Source organism: Nycticebus coucang, chromosome 13 (assembly GCF_027406575.1).
Source record: "Nycticebus coucang isolate mNycCou1 chromosome 13, mNycCou1.pri, whole genome shotgun sequence".
Lineage (NCBI taxonomy): Eukaryota > Metazoa > Chordata > Mammalia > Primates > Lorisidae > Nycticebus > Nycticebus coucang.
The window spans coordinates 51,994,693-52,021,834 of record NC_069792.1 but is presented as its reverse complement, the minus strand read 5'-3'; the positions used below and the strand labels follow the sequence as shown (position 1 = coordinate 52,021,834).

At 35.0% G+C, this 27,142-nt stretch overlaps 1 protein-coding gene across 1 annotated transcript; it reads left to right on the top strand.

The window, feature by feature from the left end:
- CALB1 (calbindin 1) lies at positions 1-25,148 on the top strand. Its single transcript, XM_053558539.1, has 11 exons — positions 1-273; positions 781-857; positions 4,574-4,648; positions 14,214-14,297; positions 14,396-14,452; positions 17,445-17,522; positions 20,321-20,376; positions 20,469-20,508; positions 20,621-20,674; positions 23,789-23,860; positions 24,200-25,148. Exons 1-11 carry the CDS (start codon positions 195-197, stop codon positions 24,311-24,313), a joined length of 786 nt encoding a protein of 261 aa, XP_053414514.1. The 5' UTR covers positions 1-194; the 3' UTR covers positions 24,314-25,148.
- The last annotated feature ends 1,994 nt before the right edge of the window (positions 25,149-27,142 follow it).

Genomic DNA, 27,142 nt, shown 5'->3' with positions numbered 1-27,142 from the left:
GCGGTTGGAGAGAGAACTCGGTAGACGCCTAAGCCGAGCAGCACCGAGGACAGCGCCCGGCCGCTCCCGCCCCCAGGCTCCTGCGCAGCTCTCCCTGGCGCCCACGCGGAAGATTCGCTCACCCCACTCTCGCACAGACACACACGCACAAGCACACGCACATTCACACACGCGGACACGCACCCCCCTGTACAATGGCAGAATCCCACCTGCAGTCATCTCTGATCACAGCCTCACAGTTTTTCGAGATCTGGCTTCATTTCGACGCTGACGGTGATTATCCTCTATGGTTTTTAACTGTTCCGGGACCCCTGTCCATTCCCTTCCCAGTCTTCGGCCCCCCCGGAGCCTCCGGGTCCCACTATTCTGTTTTCTATTCTTCACTTCTTTTCTTCTCTACCTAATCTTGTCTCCCCGACCGGCTGCTGAACCTTCAACCTGAAAGTTCACATCGCTTCCATGTAACCCCCAAACCTTAAACTTTTTCTCTTTCCAGGAACGGTAATGGTAGGAGAGAAAGAGAGCAGGATCTGGGGGATCCTTCCCCCCAAAGTTTCTATGGCTGCGCTCAGCGCCCCCGCCATCCTCTTTTGTCCTCAGTGGATCTAAAGTTTGTCAGTCCAGGAGGGGAGCGCTGCGGTGTCTGTACCCCTTGCTGGTTAATCAATGTCCAGGCAAGACTGAGCCTCTCAGGCCGCCCAGAAAGCTGTCCTGGAAAGGGAACAGGGAAGACGCGCGGAAGGAGCGATCTGACGCTTGGATACCTCTTTGTCTTTGCAGGAAGCGGTTACCTGGAAGGAAAGGAGCTGCAGAACTTGATCCAGGAGCTCCTGCAGGCGCGAAAGAAAGCGGGATTGGTAGGTTCAAGTTTGTGAAGGAGGAAAAAGACCTTCAATCCTAAAATACAAATATTCTTGTGTTTTCATAAAAATCCAGCTAGGTCAAGTGCTTTCTGGAGATTGCAAACGTTTATTGGCTGAGAGAGGCAAGAAAGAACACCTTTCAAAGTTGCATAGGGAGAAAGGAGAAGAGGGAGGAGGAGGAGGGAGGAAGAGGCAAAGAGAACGGGGAGAGAAAGAAAGGAGAGAGAGAGGGAGGGAAAGATGGAGAGAGAGAGGGAGTGGGAGGGAGAGAAAGAGAGGGAGAGAGGGGGAGAGGAGAGACAGAGAGGGAGAGAGAGAGAGAGAGATGGATTTTTCTAATAGGAAAAACCTTACAGTCTGAAATTGGAGCTTCCAAAACATATATTCTATTCAAAACATAGCTCCAAAAACGAAAGTGTAGGTGCATGAGATTCTTTGATGGATCACCACATTTACCACTGAGTTCGGTTAGATAATTTCTAACTTCTCTTTTACTGCTTGAGAAGTAAGGGGGTAGAAATACATTTCTGCCCCTTGGTGGTCAGGAAACAGATCTGCAGACTGTGGATCTCTCAAGCTGTGGCCGGTTATTATTGTTGCGATGTTAATGTACTTAACGGAGATGAGAAAATACCCTGTCTTGACTCTCCTCACAGGGTGAAAGTTGGCCTACTTGCAACATAATAGTGAGCAAGAATTTAGCAAGGAAAGGTCTTCACTTTGCTGAAAAGAGAAACCCAAAAGTTAGAAAAGTGAAAAGTAGAGCAATTTTAAGAATTTCATCACTGTAAAAAAGAAGAAAAGAGAGAGAGAGAGATGCTCAAATGGGAAGCAATTAACAGTGTTTTGAAAATGACCTGTTTGTGATTTAAGCCATTTGTTATTTAAATAAGTGACAATTTTTATTAATTATAAATGAATTCCTTTGAGCATAAATTAATTTTGTGAGAAAAGATATTGTTAGCCTAAAAATAATATATTCCCAGATTCTAAACATAGATGAGATGGTTGTATAAAGGAAAATGAATTCAAATTTTTACTACTCTATCGAGGTTTATGTAAGATGTCTTTCAGAAGGCAGTGTTGAACTAGTCAGTTGTTAATGGTCTTTGGCCTTTTTGACTATGGATAGAAAGAGATTTTACATTACTGATGATGTACCTAGCATCTGTATATATCATATAACAAGGATATACTATTCCCTCTAGTATTGACTGATATGTATGAAGTTTAATAATAGAATAATCTATTGTTCTACCTAAAATCGTGCAATATGCATATCTATATCTCGTAATCAGAAGAATCTCAGAGGGCTCTAAGTGTATTATAATGCATTACAGAAGTATCAGATGCTAAAATGATTGGCCAATTGATTTCAAACTAGAATGTGCTCTAGGAATTGTTTTATCCAGAACCAATATTATATAAATCTAAAATTATAATAATGGAATCAAATAACGTAAAAATATGTTATATACCATCCAACCTCCCTCTATCTTATATTCTGTTGTGTAAATAAATTTTATGTGACACTATAATTATAGCTATATAGATCTTTGGCTAATAAAAAAAGAAGCAATTCACTTCTTCATTAATAATATCTGGTTGGAAAAGTCTTACTTCTCATAATATTTAGAATTAAAACCTCAGAAGATGCTTCCAGCAGCCAAATGATTACATTTTAATTTTTTTCAGAAGGAATTTTAATATTGAAATTTATTTTCATTTTAGAAATTCGTATTTTTGAGCTTTATACATTTTTCTAGATTTTTCCTTTCCTCCTCCTATTTTAAAACTATCTGTACTTTTTGTAAACAATACTTTTGGGTTAGACTTTTTAGTTTAGAGATTAATTTTTTTAACCTAGGCTTCGGTTTTGGAACATTTGATTATATTCAGAGTATTAGATTACAACCCCCAAACACTAAGTTTGAGCACAGGTATAAGATTCTATCAAGTCACTTAATACCTTGATTCCTCCATTTTTTTCTGGATTATTTATATAGGCTTTGGATAGTTAAAATCTAAGTCAAGTTCTGAATTGGGAAGTTCATAGGCTAGATACATGTTTCACTATCCTACCAAGCTCATTGCAGGAAACCTACTTTCAAATATTTCTTCTCTTTTTGGAACACAAAGATTGATCTTCTAAACCAAAGCTTCTCTGCGTTTCTGGGCAGAAGAGAACATATTTCATTGCATTAATAGAAATGTGGGTTAGCTTTTCATATTAATAATGTAAATGTTCAAAATTTTCACTAAGTTAAGACAACATTAATGAAATATAACATCCCAATGTATTTTCAGAAACTACCCTTTTACATTAAATATAGTGTTTAATCTAAAAATTTGCATTTTTATAAGCCCTTCATTGATAATGATGATGAAAATGATGATTTAAGTTATGCACTGTTTAAAAAATAGATTTTGACGTAATCGTCACCCAGAAATTTCACAAACTAAATGTCAAATCTTCTATGATATTGCAATAGTATTGCACAGTTTTAAGATTTAAAATAAATTCTTTTATTGTTTGTTTACAATAAGATATGTGTAAAAATTACAGGAACTGATATTCTCACTATTGCCATAGGGTAGACACTTTCATTTTTTTTACAATCATAAATCTAATAAATGCAAAGTGCAATTTATCCATAATAGAAAAGTTTATTTTTTTTATTTCAGGTTAATTTGAGAGTACAAATTAGGTTACAAATTTTGCATTTGTTAGGTATAGTCCCTGTTGTAACTGTGTCCCTAGTAGAAAAATTTTTTAAAGAGTAAAATATAATTAAATTGTTTTGTTACTATTATTTCTATTAAAGATATTTACATTGGCTCCAAAAGGATTTTTTAAATACTACTAGGAATGGCATTTAGCCTCAATGTAGCCCTTAAACCATATTAACCTATCTATCCCTAGATCAAACTGTGTGGTAGATAATACCACCACATTCATATTTCGATAAATATTGAGACCTTAATTTGCTTTCCCAAGGACAGAGAATAGGACATTAGAAAGGGCTGACCTATTTTAAGCAGGCTTCAGTTAATTCAACAGGGCAATTAAAAATGGGCTATGTTGGATACCCAAGGGTAAAAATTAAACTTCCTAAATACTAGCTCTGTGTTAAGATCACTAGTTTATAGTTCATAGCTCTCTAATCTATTTAATTTTAAAATTTGTTCAATTAATAAATGCCCCTTTCATACTGGAAACATTATTTGCTTATAAAGTGAGTTACCCTTTGACATTCACATTCTTTTGTTTGTTCAAACTGAAAACACATAACTACTTTCCATGGAGAAACAACATTGTGTTAGAATAAAAGAAATGTATGGGACAAAACAGTGTAGCAATATAAAACAATATTTACTGAAGCAAGCAATTTTCAAAGTATATTAACAATGATTGTTATGTTTAAATTGACTAAAGGTTATTAATTGAATGATTCAAAATATATTTTTCAAGGGGTAGCATATTCTCAAAACTAATAATAGAAGATAAATTATAGCAATTGATTAAGAAGTGATAATCATTATTACATTTGGAACTAATAAATACTAATAAATAATTTTCATGAGAATAGTTAATCAGTATGCATAATTCTAAATGGATACATTTTGGGTTTTCTTTGCAGTAAGTTATCATCACAAGCATAAATGGATACTTTTTAATGAACTTCTTATCTGCTTTTATATAATTTTAGGAGTTATCACCTGAGATGAAAACTTTTGTGGATCAATATGGGCAAAGAGATGATGGAAAAATAGGAATTGTAGAGGTAAGGAACTTAACGCATTTTTCTCATTAATTTTAATAAAATTAATTGAATTTTTTTTTGAATCTGTGTCCAAGTCAAACATGATATGGCAAGAGCCGTACGGAGAGTCTTATTTTACCTTAGTAATATATTATCTTCTGTTCAGACATACAAGATAAAAAAAAAAAAAAGAGTGTAGAATGAAAAAGACCTAGGAGTTTGCCTAATCCAGAGCCTCAGTGTAATACATTGCAAAATTGAGACCCTGGAGAAATGAAACGGTTTGCCTCTGGTCATGCAGCTGTTGGGTGGCCCAGGTGCAGTTAGAGGAACAAGTCCCTGGCTTCCAGATGAGTATCCATCACAGTACATTACCCAGCTTACTTCAAAAAAGCTTCCACGTACATGATTCACCAGAATTTCTTATCATTTAACAGCATAGACTCTTCTTTTAAGATATAAAATGAGAATATTTGTAGTTCTTATGAAATACTTGCAGTTGTAATATTTCATAGCAAAAAGCTACATCCTGGTTTCTGAAATTCTATTTTAGATTGACAATTAGCCTTAGTAAAACACTTAGATTTTACCATAATGAATATTTCATGATGTGTTATGGGTGCATATTTCTCCTGAGTCTCTGAAAGTTAAAATTGTGGGTGTCAAATCTTATCTTTTAACAATGACTTTTCCCATTAAGGATAACTTATTTTTGTCCGTGAATCAAAGAAGTAAAATTTTCTCAGATTCTCAGATTTGTAAAAGTGCTCCTTCTTCCTTACTTCTATGTTTTCAGACTCTAGTGTCTCAGCTGCTGCTTTTCTTTTTTAATCTCTGCCACCTATTAGAGAAATTGAGTGGAAGACTTTGTCCAGAAAATTTAACAAAGTCATTGGGTGGCGGCTGTAGCTCAAAGGAGTAGGGCTCCGGCCCCATATGCCAGAGGTGACAGGTTCAAACCCAGCTCTGGCCAAAAACTGCAAAAAAAATAAAAAATAAAAATAAATAAATTAACAAAGTCACATTTTAAAATATAACAAGTCACAAGCATAATTATGTTCTTCATATAATCTTAGTGTTTTAGATTGTGAAGTACTCTGGCTCTCAAAAGCATTTAGTCGTAACTTATCTTTGATTCAGGATACTAACCTGATTTTCAAATAATGGATCTTATAGGACACTTGTGATGCCAATCTAAAATTGGCACTTATTTTTAAACAGCTACTACCAATAAAGGGAGGACATACTATTATTATCTTCAATCTTCATAATTAAAAGTTTTCCCTAGAGTGTACACTTTCCCCTTTACCTCTATGTAACTCATTACTATATAAATAGGCAATAGTAGTGGTACTTACACACTGACATAGAGGCCAACTAATCAAGACATGAAATCATCAAGGATAAGAAAATAAATAACTTTTAAATGAACATGAATGAGATGAAGTAAATTTAATTATTCAAAACTAGTTTGAAAATCTGACATAAGTGAAATTGTAGATTGGGTATGTCAGAGCTTGGCATACTTTATCATCCTAATAAAGGAAAGACTGTCACAGTAAACTTACTTGGAAGGACTCTAATGGGCTCAGCTGTTTATCCCATTCCATTACTTCAGTGATATTAGATTATGCAGTAAACAGCATTGATCTGCTTCACATTTGATTCTGATTTTACACTTTTCAAAGGAGAAAGTGGATTATCATGTTTTGAATTCAGGTTTTGCTATATATGATGTAGTTTAATCATTTATGGCTTATTATTTAAGGTCTAATTTGAATGAGAAGTTAGAGGTCACTTAGCAGATGCATTGTCTTGGAAATTTGATGAAAGAAATTTCCCCAGAATTTTGAGATAAGAAATTATCACAGGAAAAAGCAAAACAAAACAAATAAACAAGAAAAAAAGCACAATTTTCTGTGTAAGGAAAGATAAGAAATACAGGTAACAGAAGAGAGTGAAGAAGGTAATAAGGCTGAAATGAAGAACTGAGGAACTTTTATAGAAAGAAGAAAAATAATTTAAGTTTGTTTAGCATTATATAATTTATGAAGTATTTTCAAATATTTTCTCTTTTGATCCTCATAATAGCAAAGTTAAGTTAGTCTAAATATAAAATGAGAATCTATTTTATGGTTGGAGAACCTGAAGCTTCAGTAAATTTTACCTAAGGTCAAAGCAAAAGAAATAAATGATAGAACAGCTGGAACCCAGCCATGTTCCCCTAAACTATTCTGCCTGCTTTTTTTAATAATAAATAATCTTCACATTTTCCACATTAAAAGGAAAGATGTTCAAGCTTCTGCTGGTTAATTTGGCAATTTATGGCAAGGTTCTACGTTTGGCCAGTTTAAATAGGGACGCCCAAAGTACTTGGGTATAAAGAAATTATTGGGCCAAAGCACTTGAAACATGATTTGAGCAGTATTTTCAGATCAACTGAAGCAGAAAGAGTTTAAAGAGAGAAAAGTGAGACATATAAAAATAGATTAGAAGGTTTTAGTGTTCCAAGATATAGAACTTTTTGCTATATGGGACCTTTGGGAAGAACTAGCCAAAATTCCTCACTTTAAGGATGAAGAGACTGAAGTACAGAAAGATTGAATGATGTGTCTGATGTGCCAAACATCCCACTATTAAGGACTGAAAAAACCTATATATAGACCTAGATATGACTTTAATTCCAGGACCCTTTTCCTTGACCTGAGTTGTCAGCCAACATATATTAACACAAGCAAGGGAGGTGGGACAGGGGATTAGTTGAGAGAGAATTTGAGCATAGGTGAACAGGGAGGATTACTTCAGTAGTTGATAAGCATGTTTATTCAGTCTATGGTGGTTAAGTAAGCATGGAAGAAAGACAGGTTCTGAAAATCATTGGAAAATAAAAATTGAAAGTTCTATATTACATGTAGAAAATGGGGAAATAGAGAATAAGAAATGGTCGAATTTATCATTGCCCTCTAGTGTTATGAGCAAGTTGTACGAAATAAAGTTTATCCTTTGTTTTTCCAACTTGATGTATGATATCACTTGCTTAAAAATATAATACATAATATGGGACACAGATACACAAACCCCAGCTATCTATGAAGGAATGCAAACCCTCATGCTTTTCAAAATGTTTAATAATTTACCTACTAAAGTCAAGTACACCTTAATGTTGGTGTGCAGAGGGTAAAGAGGTTGGATTTGCCTAAAATATTATGTTCACTTAAAAGTTGTACTCATGGACTCATCAAAACTAATCAAAGTAAAGCAAATTATATTCATGCAGTAGTCTGCTTCCCTGATAGAACAGGTCTAATTGGTTTGTGTCTGAAACATTATTCAAAAACTTAGAAAACATAGTGATTAATTTTCAATGTTTGGACCTGATGAAGTTGACTGACACTTTGCAACAACACATATTCGCTACATAGAAACATGTAAAAGGAGGATAATGTGAAAATTTGCTTTCTCCTTAACTTTCTGATTTCATGTCTTTAAATATATTTTAAAATTCACACAACTGCAGTTTAGTAATAAAGAGATTGTTAATATGAACTCAAAACAGGAACATCAAGATTCTGAGATGATTGAACAAATAGTGTGACAGTCAAAAAATGTGGAAAATGTATTCAGGCTAATATCTTCTATCACAAAGCAGGCTGACTAAAATAAATAAAAGGAGGAGTGAATAATTTAGCAGGTAATGGAACTTTCCTCCGGCACGCATGAAGTATAGCTATTTCCATGAGCCGTATGTCTAATGTATTCATTTCGTACATGATCCCCTGGGCAATGTGTGGGAACCAGCCATCCTCTCCAGCCTTATTGTTTCTATCTGTTCAGGTCAGTGCATCCACTGAAAAACAGATCTAAAAGCGATTTTCATCCCCAAACTGTAACAACCCTCCCAGAGAAGAAAGCGCTTTCCAAGCCTTTCCCCCTTTTCTTCCACAGAGGGATTTGAGCATGTGAGTTTAGCCAGGGGGAATATAATTTTTCACGGCAGACTACTATTCCACCTCAGAATTTGGAGAAATGACTGACAATGAAATCTGATTTAAAAATTCACTCTAGATGGACATTTTAAATAATTTATTAGGACAACTTTTTCTTATTAAAGACTTTTATAAAGGGTAATGAAGGTAAGGGACAGAGTCTCAAAACCTAGATAATCAGACTGCCTGCCTTCAAATCTGGCTGAGACCACAAGCTATGGCAAGCTATGTGAGAACAAACCATTTACCTTCTTTGAGCCTCGGTTTCCTTGGCTGTGAACAGGAATGACAATGTTTGAATTTCATAAGCTTGTTATGAGTATCAACACCTGATAAGATAACATATGCCAAACAAATAGACCAACACTGTCACACCATAAACAATAAATGTATTTGCTATTATTGTTAAATACAAAACTTAACTTATTGGAAAATCTACATCATTTTTCTGAATGCCAAGCCTTTTTTATACCACTTCTTATATACTATAACATGTCAAATTCAAATTATTAAATTTGAATGCTCTTAAATTTTTGAGATTGTTTGCCTTCCCAATTTCCTGGGCTTACTTCTCATTGGTTAGGAAAAATGTTATGCAGGTTCTCAAATGAAAAAAGTGAATATTTGGCTAATACATATTCAAGAATGTTAACATGCACTGTGGTCATCTTTAAAGTTAAAAATTCTGCCTCATGCACAATTTTAAGTATCTATCTCAATCATTAACACCTACAATAGAGTGGCCTTTCATATATACTCTCCTCACACCTAACACTTAGCTTTATTGTTTATCTGTTTACAGCTTGGAAAAGTGTCAGGGAAAAAATATGTTTGAAATTATCTGCCTCCCGGTCAGGTTCTCACAAGTGATGACTATGAATTTCCTGTAACTAGTACATTGCCTGGTATTTAGTAGCCAAATGAGCCATGGCAATAGATTTCAACCTACTCCAAAACAGATGGCAAGGGCTCTATATTATGCTAGGAGTAGAAGAGAGATGGAAAGACCCTCATGACGGGTTGAGTTCCCCAAGAAGCAGATTTCAGTGGAGGATTAGCAATGAGAAGGTCTATTAGGAAGTGCTTGTGAGATCAATACCAGTGGAAGGAAAGTGAAGAGAATAGAACTGGGCTGTGATACAGTCTCAACAGAGACTTGAGCTGACTGGTTAGTGAGCTCCATAGCTGGGACAACCCTTCACAGACGTCCCAAGTTTTGAATGATTGGGCTGGGCCTTCATATCCCTGTGTGAAATCAGGCATGGGATCCAGCCTTCTGGGAGAATGCAATCCTCAGCCCCAGTGATCTCTCAGATAGGGTCTGACAGCTGAGAATGCAGTAGCATTCCCAGCGCTTGAAGGGATCCCTAGAGAGCAGAACCCAATGTCCACTCTCTATCATGGCTCAGGAATATGTTATTTGAATGATCTTCCACTTCTTTGTGACTCTATGCTGACTTTAGAAGAATAGTCCATTGTCTTCCTTCATTGTTTCAATGATATATTTACTGAAATTTTTGCAATTGCTGGACAAAGAAATAGTAATTAAGATACAGACAGACTCTATCCTCAAGGAGAACAAAACTTACTGGGCGAGGCAGGCAAGTAGCCACTCCTGCTCTTGGTGACAAGCAACCAAATCCATAAGCAAAGCTCCCAGGGATTCTGCTGTGGCCACACTATCTGCTCTCCACCCTCTTTTTGGCACTCTTCATCCTCTCCTTCATAAAAACGTTTTGAGAGTTCATAAAAGAGCGGACAGGCAGCCCAAAGACTAAAGAATCACCAATGATTTTGGAACAAGAAGCAGATGGCAGTGACTTGATAAATGTGAGAATAAATTCTTGGGTTGAGGCTCTAAAAATGACTTGAGGCACATGGTTGCTTCTCCCTCCAGCAAAGACCCTCTCTGTCCCCTCTCCAACCCTACTTAGCAACTTCTACAAAAGACCTTTAGCATTGTAAACATGGTCGAGAAGCTCCAGCTGGAGAATTACTTTGCCTAACTCTGAAATTTAAATATTGATTCATATGCTTTGGCAGACAAACACACAGGCAACGCACAACCACCACATTGTGAAATGCACCTTAAGACAGAGTCCTTTATGTTCACTGTAGCCACATCCTATCCACATATATTCATTGCTTTTTCTAATGGTTAGTTTGTCTTATAAAAATCTTTTACATGTTTAAGACTCATTTATAACATTTGTAAAATAGGGGGAATACTGTATTGAATGTAACACCTACAGTTCAATAAAGTTAGAACAGATTGAATATGTTGCGCGTAGATTCATATTATTTAACAATTACAGTAAGTACAAGAACAAAACAGTATGGGCAAGAAATCTTTACCTTAGATATGAAGAACAATTTTTCCATTTTTCTGTTGGACATTCTACATCTATGAATTTTCTGTGAATTACATGAACTTTAATTTATGAAATAAAAATGGTTAAACTTCCCCTGATTTTACATTTAATCATTGCTCACCAGCTCATTCTTGTGTTTTTTTCTGTTTTTATGAATTCGGTAGACTTTGAGAAGTACCACTTTTTTAAGTTATATTTTTTGCTCAAAACAACATAGATTAGTTATAAACACTCAAGCAAATAGAAAATTATAAAGAGATAGTAAAAAAAATACTCACTATAAATTATGTTAATGAAGTAAAATTATCAGCCAATCCACAAACATGCATTTCAGACGCATAACATGGTGGACACCATGCTGGACATTCAGGGGATGCAAGAAAGAAATATTGTTTTCTTGAAATGAATTGTCTAGAAAAAGGTCCACAGAAAACTTAAGTAGTATTTGAAAGTTGCATGCCAACGAATACAGGAAAAGTTTGTATTGGCTACTTTTTGTTTCCCAAATGAATGCTTATGTTAATGCCCAACCATGATATGATGTGGCCGACATCTCATATCACACAGAATTTTCCAAAATGTAAATACTTACCATTCAATTCCATTGGTCAATCTATTTCTTAAAATGTCTCCCTCTGACACATCTTCTCCCTCTTTGAAACATAACATTTCATTGTCTTTGTTCCCTCTCCCTTTCTGGGTTATTCTTTTCTTCCCTCCCCACCTTCTTTGAACCTCTTTAAGAAAATATTATTACAGACAGAGACCTTCTCCATGGCCCACCTACTGACGGCAGCTCTTTACTTCTCCTCTTCTTTCCCCTTAGCTTTGAGCGGAGACTTAGTCTCTGGGACTAACTTAGCTCCTTTAATAATGAAAATCTGGCTCCTTTAATAATGAAAATCATTTATAGCTACTTCTCACTAGCAGCCCACTCACAGATGAGGAAGAAAGGGGTCTTTATAAGGAAGATGGCATTCTTTTTTCAATTAGTGGGAACAGCCTTTCATATTTAGAATATCTCATTGTTACATGTAAAAAATAATCACCCACCAAACGCATAATTTGTAGTCCAATAGTAAAGAAGCAAGCAATTTATGCTATCACTGTCTTTAATAAGCATATCACTGATTTAATTTACTAATAATCATCAAATTAAAGTTATTTTCACCTAAATTAATGTTGATCACCAGATCAATTTATTCAACCTCTTTGGGTCTTAGTATCTTCAACTGAAAAATGTGGGCTTTGAATTAAATTAAATCATATTATTTCTGAGGAATGGAATTTTATAATTAGAGAATTTAAAGGAATTCAAAGAATACACAGATCACAGAAGTGTACCTTGAGTTTAATAATAAACCTGAATAATGGATAACACACACCCACACTGTAATGATGTAAATATGCTTATAAACCAAAAGCTGATTACATTTTAAAAATTACTGGCAAATCCTAAGCCCCAATTTTCACCTTTTAGATATGCTTTCACTTACCCACACTAATGACTTTTGTTTCAAAATAAATAAGAAAATGTTTTCTGAGTGGGTCACACTAAACATCCTGAAAAAATGTTTGGTCCCATCACTAGTCTTATCTCCAATATAGTGCCTAACAACTGAGTTTTTAGTTTGAGAAAATTTTTTAATTTGAGATATTATTTCAAAGGTCTAAAAATAAGTCAAAGGTTATAAAGCAAAAGGATAATGAGATTGCTTGCATGTATGATAGACTGATACATTTTATGTTAAACTTTTAATTTTTAATGAAACTTAAGAACAAAATAGATATGATGGTCTGTCCTATAACTTCACAGAAGTTTTAGAACTTAAACTGACCTTCAGGGTAATCTAGACTACAGGTTCTTAGACTAAAATCTAGAATTGAGGGTCCATGCTTGAGCTGCAGGGAATTTGACTTCAGGAAATTTGATTAAGTATAGAGTGTGTGGGTTCATTCTTTATTGATGACAGCGCAGGGATTCCAGCAGAAAGCAATTTGAACCCAGTACATTTAAAAGATGTTGTGGGGCCAGTACAATAGCTCCTAGCACACTGGGAGGCTGACTCAGAGGATCGCCTGAGCTCAGGAGTTCCAGACCAGCCTCAATATGAAGCAAGACCTTGACTCTACTAAAAAGAAAAAAATTAGCTGGGCATGTGGCAGGCCTGTAGTCTCAGCTATGCCAGAGGCTGAGGTAGGAGGATCACTTGAACCCATGAGTTTTGAGGCTGCTGTGAGTTATGCTGATGCCACAGCAGTCTACCAGTGAGACTCTGTCTCAAAAAAAAAAATAAATAAATAAAAGATATTGGTTTCTAATTCAGCTCCTTATTTTAGTGATGAGGGAACCAAAGTCCAGAAATGGCTGAGGGGTTGCTGGGGACCACAGCTAATTAGCAGCTGAGCCAGAAATAGAACTCATGTCTACAGTGGGGTCATCAATCCAACTGCCTCCTCTGCCGGCAATAGATAGATTATATTAGTCATAAAATGAGATCTGGAGCCCTGTTATCTTAAAAAAAAAAAAAAAAAGAGGAGTATTGAAGTTATGAAATGAGATGTGAGGGGAAATGTCATAGAGCTGTGCAGTGGATATCAAAAAATAAACCCAAGCCTTGAATTCAAGCAGTGGATGTCCTTTTAGCAGAAATCAACAATCTGAGAACTGACGTCTCCTATTACTGTTCAATTCCCACTGTTCGTGGTGCATTTATTTTCCACCTCTCTCCACCCCCTTACAATCAACTTCAGTTTATCTCCCCTGGTCTTATCACAGACTTTCTCCTTGATCTTGGGAATGCATCTTTTTTCCTTCCATCCTTTCCCATGCATTCATGTTTCTCACAGTTTCTTTCATTTCACATGAAATCTGTGGCCTCCACATGTGCAGCTCCGCACACCCGGAGAGGAGCGAGACCTGATCTGTGGCACAGAGCACGTGATGTGTCCAAGCTGCCAGGGTGAATGTGTGAGCACGCCCAGGAGAAGTGCCCATATTAGTCCTAACCTCGCACATGCAGAGCACCGAACATTGGAAAGTCGGTGGCACTTTGTAGGAAAAAAGCACCAGAAAGGGAAAGCTGCTAATGGTTTTCCTCTCCTACTTTTCTAGACACTAAAACTACTGGGAGGGAACGGGCTGAAGGAAAACTAAGCAGAAGGTGATGGCAGAAACTTGTTTTTTTGCTCCTTACAACAACATTTCCCTCTCTAAATCTTTTCCAGTTGGCTCATGTATTACCCACAGAAGAGAATTTCCTGCTGCTCTTTCGATGCCAGCAGCTGAAGTCCTGTGAGGAATTCATGAAGGTATAAGAAAGCTGTCGCTTTAAGAAAGCTGCTGAAAGTAGCGTTATTATTGGCTTTTTAAAATGTGTTTGGTTTTCCTTATCCAAAATTGCCTACAGACATGGAGAAAATACGATACTGATCATAGTGGCTTCATAGAAACTGAGGAACTTAAGGTAAGCAAATAAAAACTTGTGCTAAGTTTTGTAGTTTTTTTTTCTTTTCACATAAGCTGCTAAGGGATTCTCAGCTTTTTCAAAAAACCTCCCACAAAAGAAACTAATGTTGAGCAGTGGCACATTCTCGCCCACTCTTCCACATCGTTAATGAAGTACCAGATCAAAAAAGAGACTCAAGTACTTCTTGAAATTCTGCTCAGCAATGCAAGAAACTGGTATTTTCTGTGGTGTACACAAATTATTACATAAGACAGAACTTATATAAGCCAAATAAGCCACTCATTTTATTGAAATTTGAAATTATATTTTGTAGACTGAACATCTATATAAACAGAGTTCCCTTACGAGAAAAACAAGGACAAAATTATTGCATACTTCTTATATGCTAACTACACACATTATCGTACTTAATCTTTGCACGAGTTTTATGAGATGTATTACCCCACTGAGGAAAATGGTTGAGATAAGTTAGATGATGTACTAAAAGCCACACGGAAATAAGGCACAGAGCTGCAAAGTTTAAATCCAGAGTTGTCTGCCTCCAAGGCCTTTAGACATTCTGTACAACCTACTGCCTCTCAACAATAACAACAATAAAATTCTTACACAATTAAACTTTTGGAAGAACTACAATTTTGAAATGAATTTTTTAATTCCTATCTCTCCGAGGAAGTTGGAAAGAAAAGGGTAAAAAAATCTGAAATCAGATTTTACCTCAGAGAAAATCACTACATCATTCTGATTTTTTTCATCTTTAAAATATGGGTACTAATACTTTCCCTTCAGATTTATTGTGAAGCTCAAGTAATTATGTTGCATATGAAAGATTTTGTGACACTTAAGGCATAATAAATTATATTATCATGTACTCAATTTACTAGCTTTTCAGAAATCCGACAGTATCCTTCATCTCATTTCCTCAAATCATCCCTAAGATGTCTCAGTCTGACAGACCGTTTTCTCTATCTTCAGAATACAGAGTGACTACAAGAGAAGGGAGTTAATGCTTACTGAGAACCTCTTATGTTGCTGGCAAAGTACTAGCTGCTTGGAATGTATTTTACAGAAAATGTGCAAATTTATTATCATTCCCTATATACAAACAGAAAGACTGAAGTCCAAAGAAATTAGATAATTTTTCAAGATCATACAGCTTCCTAGGAAAATAATCTAGATTTGCACCTAGACTATCTGATAATTCTAATAATTTTTTCCAGCTGCAAGCACCACATGCTTTGGAGGCTTAATTCATTGACAGCTATCTCTTCTGCTGCTACATGGAGGAAATAAGAATATCAGTTTCCAAGTAATAGTTAAACGCAGTTTGAGTAGCATATAACGTTAGAGCTGGAACTGCAACATTTGTAGCAAGGCAAAATTGCTGAAACGTGTTTAACAGCAGCCTCTTGAAAATATAAACTTTTTAAGTATAAGTCACCAAAAGTATGTCTTTCACAAACTTGCAGTTCAGCAACCCACAAAGTGATAGCTAAGCTATTGTGTTTTTATTCAATTTAGACCAAAAATACTCTTTTAAAAATCATTCCAAGTTCATAATGAAAACCTTAACTTATTTCTGATACTGACCTCAGAATATTCTGAAAGTTTCCTTCTTTGTTCTAAATTTTGTTCTCAGAAAGAGATTCTAAATAGAAGTCCTCTTCCTTGGGGAATTTTGAAGATAAGTTGGCATTCTTTTTTAATGGATCTTTCAAGAAAGCTAATTTTAAGATCTATAATAGAGTAAAACATCTCTTGCTCTCAGACACGACTTTGAATCTCAGTTTCCCAAGGTTTCTCCCAGGCTATTTTTGTGACCACCATTTTAATCTCTGATGAGGCTTTTTAACCCAATTAATCTCTGACAAAAGCTTCATAAGACTCAAAAATAAAATTCCCCCCAACTAATAACTTTGAATTTTCCATGCTTCACTTACAGTACAATGTTTGAAGTGAATAAAAAGAATTTATCAAACCAAGAAAAATATCTCCTTCCGTGAAAGGAGTGAAGTCAAATCAGCCTGGAAGAACTGGTACATTTGGGAGGGAGATAAACTACTGCTGAACCAAAGGAGGCAAATCCTTCAATAATATCAGGGCATGGTATCTGCTCAGTTTTTCCTTTTCTAAGAAAATAAAGGAGTTGCAAATGAATAGCACTAGACAAAATGAAAGACTATTATATGCTTAAGTACTTACACTGTCATTTATATGGAAAGCCTTTGTAAAGCTTTTATTTGATTTATGTCTCTTAGAAAAAAAAAATTAAACTTACTCCTAACCTCCAACTGTCAAGTTAATAATCAGCTTTTTTGATCCTTCTCACATTGATCTCTATTTCAATGTGATTCATACATCCATCAAGGATTTGATGATGTCATCTGTGGCCAACTGCTTTAGTCAGTTGAAGCATTTTAACCTCGGACTGCATCAAACCAAGAACTAACTGGCCCTCTGTAGAACTGAGATGCACACTGCTATAAACCGATACATTGATACAGCCTTTAAGGGTAAAAAATGCATTTGAAATTAAAGGTAGATCTCTATCTGGTTTACGGATAATTTTTCATACATGGTACACATGTTGGCTGCTTTGACTTCACCACTCTCCACATATGGAGAAAGGCTCTTATGTTTTTTGCAGGAAAGTCCCAGAAGATGTCAGGAAGTAGACATACATCCTTTGGACAGGCTGCTTTTAAAATTTTTCATTTAAATTTTTACGCAGAGCACTCCTTTAATGGAAATTGTAAAAGCAGAGCGCAGATGATGACAAGTTACCTGTCAAAGTTAGTTCCATTGCTGGAATGCCAGGAGTATTACATGGCTGTGTCTGTCTTCTAAGTTCCTCCCCTCACTTGCTCCTACCTTCCAAAAGAGACTTCCTTTGCATCCCCGGTGTGCTGGTGTGCTGTGTTAATGTATGCTAAAATGGAATCAGACTGTACATTGTCAATTGAATTTATATGAGTCTTTTTTGTTTCAACAGAACTTTCTAAAAGACCTGCTAGAAAAAGCAAACAAGGTTGTTGATGACACAAAATTAGCCGAGTATACAGACCTAATGGTAAGACCAATCTTGAAAAGACTGTAGCCAAGAGCTCATGAAACACTATAATGTTCCTGCTAATTCTCAAGGCTACATATGATGAAATAAACAAACTGTGGTGTGGGCATCACACGCACATAGGTATCATTTCACTTGAAAATTAAAATACTTAAAGATGCTTGCATCTTGTGGAGCAGAGTACTGTAGACATTGGCTTCACGGGTCAGCTGAACATTTCCCTTCTTGTGTGCTGTACAATTTTTATCTGACAAAAATGAGGTTTTATTTACAAAGCCAGTATGTCACTAAATTATAAAATTTATACATATTTGTTATTTTATATATAAAACTATATATAAATTAGTTTCCTCTATAAACTATATATATATAGTTTCCTGTATAAACTATGTATATATATAGTTTCCTATATAAAATATATATATATCTGTAGTTTATGCAGTCCCAAGTTACAAACATCTGACTGATGTATGACTCACACATAGAATGGAAGCTATTACAGGTAATAGGTAAATGTACCTGTTCTGTTCCAACTTACATATAAATTCAACTTAAGAAGAAACCTACAGAACCTATCCTAGTAGCCTGGGAACTGCTAGTATCACTAAAAAATCACTTACTATGGAGGTTATTAATCCATTTTTATCACAGTTTAGGAAATCAAAGACTGTTAGAGTTTAAGAAGAGCAGATTTCCAGCTGCTTTATTAATTGACTTAAAATGAATCTTCTTCTTTCTTCTGATTTTTATTTGAGGCTACCATATTCATGCTATGGATGAGAAAATCTAAACCTATCTTGAGTCTCATGCTTCAGTAAATAGTATACCCAAGATTTATTATAGAATATTGATAACAGAACCATGAAAAATGCTTTACACATAGACAACTAATGTTTTAGGAAAAATGAAAAAATAAATTAGTGAGGCTCTAGATAAAATAAACCAATGTCCATAAAGTTAGTTTTCATCTGGGTTAGTTTTCATCCTTTGCTCATTTTGACTCATTACACAATTACAACTACTAGAAGATACATATATTTACACGATTTAAGTGTAGTGACAGTATTGTGAATTCTTATATCATGGATTTAAATAAAGCATGGCTATGTATTTTTTTTTTTTCTGCAGTTTTGGCCAGGGCTGAGTTTGAACCCACCACATCCAGTATATGGGGCAGGCACCCTACTCCTTGAGCCACAGTTGCCACCCAACATAGCTATATATTTTTAAACTACTATGTTATATCAGTTTTATGGAGTTACACTTTTTAATTATCCTGAGAAATAATCTTATAAAGGTTTGATTATGTTTGATTCAACTGATGTTTACTCTCAGCCTCTCTGCCCACATTTATTTGTGTAAAAACAAACACTGGAACTTTACTATTGCCTTATTCACTAAACAGTATTATTTAGTATAAAGTGGATCTAATATTTAGTTTTGAAATAAGCAAAAAGGTTTTCATAGTCACCTTTAATTCCTTATCACATTTGCATTTACAACAGTACCAGCAAATGGATGGGAAGATTTTTCTCTGTGTCACAATGAGCAGATCTCAGCTCTGAATGACTTTTGGGAAATGGACGATAACCTACATTTTTCAACTTTCTATTTTGTTCCAATCTTAAGGGATACCTATTTAAGGAAAAAACTCCAGGTAGAAATTTAAAGCAGCCTTTCAAAAACCACTCAGATGGGAGTTTTCCCCTGTTGGATTGGCCTGACATATCTGATTAAATGTCATAAACCAGTTCAAATCCAGGAAGCAAATTAATCAAGAACTAATTAAAATTTAAATATATATGTAGGGAAATAATTCCCCATGGGCACTAAACTGTGCAATCTGTCCAGTGTCTTTGTAGACAATGTAACAATATTAGAATTTATGGTCAATGGATTAAAAATGTCATATCAGTATAGGACCCTGAAAAAATCTGGCCCCTTCTTAGAATGTCTCAAACCACAGAATGGCTTTCCTTTCCTCCTCTTAATCTATATTCATTGTAACCTTGGCCATAGTCCTTTCTTCAAAAAAAAAAAAAAAATGCTACTTTCTCACACATTTAGTATATATAGTTTTCATATTTAAAATAGTTCATATATGCTACTTCTATATAAACTGTTAGGGCAATAGTTGCTACTTTCTAAAAGCATGAATGTTTCCCCAATATGCATAGGATGTGGAAGTGTCTGGGTATGTGACGTACATCTAGATAAGTGCAATGGCGAATTAGGGTGCTTCATTGAGGATCTAGTACTTCATGGAAAATAAAACGCTAATGGCTCGATGCCTGTGCTCAAGTGGTTAGGGCACCAGCTGCATACACTGGGGCTGGCTGATTCAAACCTGGCCTGGGCCTGCTAAAACACTTCAAAATTACTTAAAAATTCTAATCTCTAAGAATCTATTCATTTTATTTGTTTTCTACTTTTGTTTATGCTATTCTATGCTCTCAAAAGGTGACAGAAATTGTTTATTTTCATATCATTGCTTGAAGAGATTCTGGAAAAGCCAAATACTGCCAGACACCATCCCACATCTTCATATACATATGAACATAGTTGCAGTAAAAATAAATGACAGTAGTCTAGAAGCATAGCTGAGACAGCTATTACTCTATAGTATTCTGATACACTTTAGCAATTGATATAAATTATAGAGCTGAAAATTTGAATTAAAAGCTAAAAAAAGTTAGTTATAAAACGTTACTGTGTATATAAGTATGTGATAAACAGCTTCTTCCTTGTGCCATAAATCATTCCTCAAATGGCTAGAATAATGACATTCTGTCTTTCAGCTGAAACTATTTGATTCAAATAATGATGGGAAGCTGGAATTAACTGAGATGGCCAGGTGAGTTTAGGAACCATGAAAATGTTGTGTAATAAGCTGGTCCTTTTCAAAGACTTTAATCTATAAATATGATGTTTTTTTCTCTCAAAAAGGTTACTACCAGTGCAGGAGAATTTTCTTCTTAAATTTCAGGTATTTAAGTATTTAACTTATACTACCTAAATAATATTTCCCTTGAAAAGTTAGAAGGGAAACATATCAAACTATTTTATAGCATTTTACCATTTGCTCTCTTTACCTTTAGGGAATCAAAATGTGTGGGAAAGAATTCAATAAAGCTTTTGAGCTGTATGATCAGGTACAAGTTCATTCTTTTTTATCTTTCCTTTTTATTGTGGTAAGAACACTTAAAAATGAGATCTGCCCTCTTAACAAATTAGGCTTGAAACACAGTACTGTAACTATAGAGAAAACGAAGTACAGCAGATCTTTAGAACTTATTCATTTTATATAATTGAGACTTCATGCCCATTGGTTAGTGACTCCCCATTTCCTCCTTCCCAATGATCATTCTACTTTGTTCCTATGCATTTGACTATTTTATATATATAGGTAGAATCGTGCAGTATTCGTCTGTGACTGGCTTGTCTCACTTGGCATAATGTCCTCAAGTTTTATCCATGTTGTCACATATGGCAAGATTTCTTTCTTTGTTTGGGCAGTGGAATATTTCATTTTATGTATATAGCACAATCTCTATATCCATTCATCTATTGATGAATGTTTACATTGTTTCTGCGTCTTGGCTATTGTGAATTATGTTGTGATGAATATTAAAATGCTAATGCTAATAGCTCATCAAGATTTTAATTTTAAATCTTTGGATAAATATCCAGAGTGAGATTGCTGTATCATTGGTAGTTCTCTTTTTCATTTTTTGAGGAATCCCTATACTGTTTTTTCAAGGAACTGCACCATTTTGTGGTCCCACGAACAGTGTACAAGGCACCAATTTCTCCACACCCTAACCAATACATCTTTTTGAAAATAGGATTCTAACAGGTGTGCGATGATATATCTTGTGTGGTTTGTTTCTCTGATGATAAGCTTTGTTAAGCATTTGTTCATGTACCTGTTGACTATTCTGTATGTTTTCCTTGGAGAAATGTCTGTTCAAGTCATTAGCTCCTTTTAATTGGATTATTAGTTCTTTGCTATTGAGTTGTAGGGGTTCTTTACATATTTTGGAATTTAGCCCCTATGTGATATTGGTTGTAGATATTTTCTTCCATGCTGTATGTTGCTGTCTCACTTTGCTGATTGTTTCCTTTGATGTGCCAAAGCTTTTTAGCTTGACGTATTCTCACTTGTTCAGTTTTGCTTTTGTTGCCTTTTCTTTTCATATCTATGAAATCTTGGCAAGACCAATGTCATACCTTTCACCTATGTTTACTTGTAGGAGTTTTATAGTTTCAAGTCTTAATGTTTAAGTCCCTAGTGCATTTTGAGTTGATTTTTCTTATATAGTGTAAGATGAGGCTCCAATTTCATTATTTTTTTAAATTTTATTTTATTATTCAATCATAGCTGTGTACATAATGCGATCATGGGGCACCATACACTGGTTTTATAGACCATTTGACACATTTTCATCACACTGGTTAACATAGCCTTCCTGGCATTTTCTTAGTTATTGTGTTAAGACATTTATATTCTACATTTATTAAGTTTCACATGTACCCTTGTAAGATGCACCGTAGGTATAATCCCACCAATTATCCTCCCTCCGCCCATCCTCCCCCCTCCCTCTCCCCCCTTCCCCATATTCTTAGGTTATAACTGGGTTATAGCTTTCATAAGAAAGCCATAAATTAGTTTCATAGTAGGGCTGAGTACATCGGATACTTTTTCTTCCATTCTCGAGATACTTTACTAAGAAGAATATGTTCCAGCTTCATCCTTTACCTCTTCCAATTTCATTATTTTGCATGTAGTTATCCAGTTTACCCAACACCACTTGTTGAAGAACTATTCTTGCTTCATTTTGTGTTTTTCAGCACTTTTGTTGAAGATCAGTTGACAATAAACATGTGCACTGATTTCTGTGTTCTCTATTCTGTTCCGTTAGTGTTTGTGTCTAATTTTATACTAGTACCATACTGTTTTAATTAATGTAGCTTTAAAATATTCTGAAATCAGGATGTCTATTGCCTTCCAGCTTTGTTTTGCTTTCTCAAGATGGTTTTGGCTAGTTGGAGCCTTTTGTGCTTTCATATGAATTTTAGTATTGTTTTTCTATTTCTGTAAAAAAAAAAATGCCATTGGTATTATGAAAGGATGGCATTGAATCTGTAGAGTAATGTAGACATTTACATTAAACCATTAAATGTAGCATTAAACCTTTTGATTTATAAACACAAATGTCTTTATATTTGCTTGTGCCTTCATTAACTTCTTTTTTCAATGTTTTGTCATTTTCAGTGTATAGCTTTTCACCTCAGTTTGTTCCTATTTTATTCTTTTGGGTACTATTGTAAGCATGATTTTGTAATTTGCTTTTGGATAATTGATTATTATAACCTATTTTTTAATTTGTATCCTGCAACTTTATAGAATTCTGACAGTTTTGTGGAGTCTTTAAGGTTTTCTATATGTAAAAAAACATACTTTCTGAAAACAGGGACAATTTAACTTCTCTTTTTATTTGGATGACTTAAAATTGTGTTCTTATCTATAAGAAGAATCTGAAGGGAAATGGGCTATCAAAACTACACAACTGATAGGAAAAGCATTATAGAAACTTTGATCCAAATGCAACACTATGATTTATCTGCTGTAAAGCTTTGAACAAAATGCCAAACTCTTCTGAGCCTCAACTTCTTCATTTGTAAATAAGAGATAATAACAATGCCCACTTTGCAGAGCTGAATGAGGATAAAGCTAGATGAAAATGTCCTTTTGCACAGTCCTTCCTCCTATGGTAACCTTGTGTGTGTGAGAAAAGCTTGTTTGTGATGGCACCAGGACATATGCTTGGCTTATCTAGTTCAACTCCTCCACTGCCTAGTGTAACATTGGTCTGTACAGCATCACCAGGCCTCGGTGTCTTCACGTGTATGAATATATTTATAACTATTTACTTACTTCAACAGGAGATGATATTAATGTAACATAAAATAATCGAAGTATTACATAAATGTAAAGTATCCGAGGTATTTAAATGTAATGTGAAATATTCAAGGCATTTTACAAATGTATTAAATGAGAGGCAACTCCTATCTTGCCCAGTTTCCAGCTTTGGAACAGCTAAAAACTTTGAGGGGCTGCAAAGCAAGTTATAACATCTGCCAACTATACAACTGAGATTTTTTAAGGGAGATTTTTCTGGGCAGTTATGTCCGTTTTGCCCCATTCCCCACTACCCTATTGTATACAGAGTCTGTCGTATACTGTTTTACTTCTCCCCCCTCAGGATGGCAATGGATACATAGATGAAAATGAGCTGGATGCTTTACTGAAGGATCTGTGTGAGAAGAATAAACAGGTAACTCAGTTACCGTTCCATTTATTTCTTAAGCAGACTTTATGGATTCATCCAGAAGCGACTGCACACGCATTTTGGAAATCTACTTTAAAAATTTATAGAGGAACAGAAATAGATTTCAATTCTTAACTTGATTCAGTTCTGGCTTAAATTAGTGTATCTGGGACGAATAGATTTTTAAAACAATCTTGTGATTATTCACATTTGTTTAAGGACATAATCTAGCTCTTTTGTTAATGGATTGATGGAACAAGCAGTTTTCATCTATTTTATCACTTGACAGTGGTTAATTAACTTCTATATTTAACTGGATTACAATGCCCTTTATGTTCTATACAGGAACTGGATATCAACAATATTCCAACATACAAGAAGAGCATAATGGCTTTGTCGGATGGAGGGAAGCTGTACCGAACAGATCTTGCTCTTATCCTCTGTGCTGGGGACAACTAGAGTTGGTGGTCACAGCCATTTGCTAGCGATACATTGTATCTGAAAAGTAATGTGCGCTATAACGGAGTAGGCTCTATTTTCTTTTATATCTGTAAATTTAACTGCATATAGATGATTATCAGGATGTGTAGCTCATTCTTTTCAGCTTGTTTCTATACTGTTTGTAATGTACAGTTTTTGTAACTACGTGATTGAAAAGCAAAATGGAGAATGACCATGCTTAGGCCAGTCAGTATACCCTATGTAACAAAGAAATATAACCTATCAGATTCCTGTTTTCATAAATACGGTTGGATGAGATTTCTCTAAAAATTCCACCAGAATTAATCTCTGTAATTCTAGTCTCTGATGTGTAAATACACATTTGTCACTGAATTAAGAAAATTGTACTTGACAAGCCAAGCACTCTTATTTTAGACAACCGTGGGACTGTCCCACAAAGTATTTCTAAGCTGTATTTCCAACTGTTAGGAGGAATGTGCTTTTGCATCTAAAATGCTCACCAAAGTATCAAAATATAGTTATTATGGCTTTATGAAGTTAACTTTCACTGGAGGAGATTTAGTTTACCTAATCAATGTGTCTACTGCTTAAATCCATACAAAACAATCCATACAAAACTATTGGCTCAGGTTGATTTGGTGATAAGTGAAGATTGCATCAAAGGACACGTAAATTTGTCTGATTCTATACCTATATTTCCAAGAAGCCTACTGTCAGAGTATGATGTTAATCCATTTTCTAACTGTTTTCATGTGTCGTAGATTATAATTATTCTAGTAAACTGTTGTTTTATGGTGTATTCTGTGTAATCTCTGATTAAATTTAATATACTAAGTATCCTGGTGTCTAGTTTTCATACTTCCTGGATTTTCTTTCTAGGTAGAACTGTTCGTTTCCACCAAGGGTGTCTGCTGCCTCTGAAAGTATTTTTTTCTAGCTATAATAACTCTATTTTTTACTATATAAATTTTAATGTAAAATTCATAGCATCCTGATTATTGAATATTATATCATCAATACTTTTGTGTAATATGTGGATTCTACATTTCATATTGAGATCAGCATTCAAAATAGTAAAATTTCTATCTGTGAATAGTTTCAAATGAATTTAAAAAATTACATCTGAAGAGAAATGCTAATTTATCTCTATTTATCTTATATAACAAGGGAGATTCTAAAACATTCTTTAAAACACATCCAAGTAACAGTTTCACATATTTGTAGCTAGAATATCCTATACTGGTTATAGCTGATAAGTAAAGGTTGGTAATTTGGGGTCCTTTGGTTGTGAAACAGAAAGCTGTGAGAGATGTGGCTGTGTGAAACTTACAAAGATACTGAATGATGATTTGGGGTCACCTTGAATATCACCATTCTATAAATTCAAAACTTATTTTTTCAATTCGCCCACCACAACACCCGGCTATTTTTTGGTTGCAGTTCAGCCGGGGCCGGGTTTGAACCCGCCACCCTCAGTATATGGGGCCGGCGCCTTACTGACTGAGCCACAGGCGCTGCCCTAAACTGTGAACTCTTAAGGAAGTCATTTGACAGTATGTACTAACTGTAACCATATGCACACTCCATAACTCAGCAACTTCATTTCTAGGTATTATCAATTTAACAGAGGAAGGTGTATGTATCGTTCACCAAAAGAACAAAAATGTTCATAGCACCATTGTATTTGGCATAGCCCCCATCTATAAGAGAAACAACACAAATGTCCATCAATAACAAAACTAACAAAGTATTGTGATATATTCATATTTATCATATATTAAATGAAACATAACAAGAATGTACAAGCAAAAAGCCAGAAACACAAGAATACATATCGTGTGATTTTATTTATGTAAATTTGAAAAGCAGCTTCACTGTGGTGTCAGAAGTCAAGACAGTGGTTAGCTTCAGAGGGGAGGTAGGGAGCCATAACGAAAGTCAGGCAGGAGGCTGGATTCCTAATGTCCATCTGTTTCTTAACTTGGGCAGTGATCATGAGTGCATTTATTTGTGATAATTCACGATTTGAGTACTTTTAGAAGTCATTTTAACTTTAGCTAAAAAGTTTTTTTAAAAAATCTAATGCGCTTTTTCCCCTTCAAGGCTTTTGTAATATAACTCTATCTCATAAAGACCTGAGATTGTCTCTTGGTTTAAATTATGATCCCAAGAAACATCTATCTGGACAAGGCACATGAGGATGGCTAATGGTGTTACCTATGGAAAGACAATTTGGGCAGCAATTTCCTCAACTAGAAAATGAAAAGATTTCAGAATTCGAATCTACTAAGGCTTTTCTAGTCTAAAATTCTACAAAATCACTTAAATTCTTGCTGCTTTAGTTTCCACAGAACAATAAAGAAATAGTAGCTGCTACTCTATAGCTAAAAGAGTATTCTGGAATAGTTCTGGAGATATTTTCACATATTAATTGCAAGATGAATGACACTGTTACCAATAATTTTCATATTTATTTACTGAGCATCAACTCTTCCACTAGTGTGATAAAAGTATACTTTTATAAAAGGTACTAAGTAGAGTGGTAATCTAATAATTTTTAAGGCCAAACACTGATTTAGCACAAAGGTTGTCTGTCATAAACTATAATGACTGTTTTTCATTCAGACTCAGGAAGAAATGACTAGGACTTGATATCCCCATGGATCTCTTCTCTGATCCTCTCTGCCATGCTTGCAAGCTTTGCCCCTTCATGTATCAGTTGTAGTAAATAATAATGATACAAACTGTAGGAGGTAATGAAGAAACTATTAAAAGAACTATTTCTTAATAGAAGAAAAAATTGTATACAAGCTCATACAAATCAAA

Coding starts and splice junctions, on each gene's coding strand:
- CALB1 (XM_053558539.1), top strand. CDS start 195: ATGGCAGAATCCCACCTGCAGTCATCTCTGATCACAGCCTCACAGTTT. Junction 20,509..20,620: donor ATTTTCTTCTTAAATTTCAG/GTATTTAAGTAT, acceptor CTTTACCTTTAG/GGAATCAAAATGTGTGGGAA. Junction 23,861..24,199: donor TGTGTGAGAAGAATAAACAG/GTAACTCAGTTA, acceptor TGTTCTATACAG/GAACTGGATATCAACAATAT.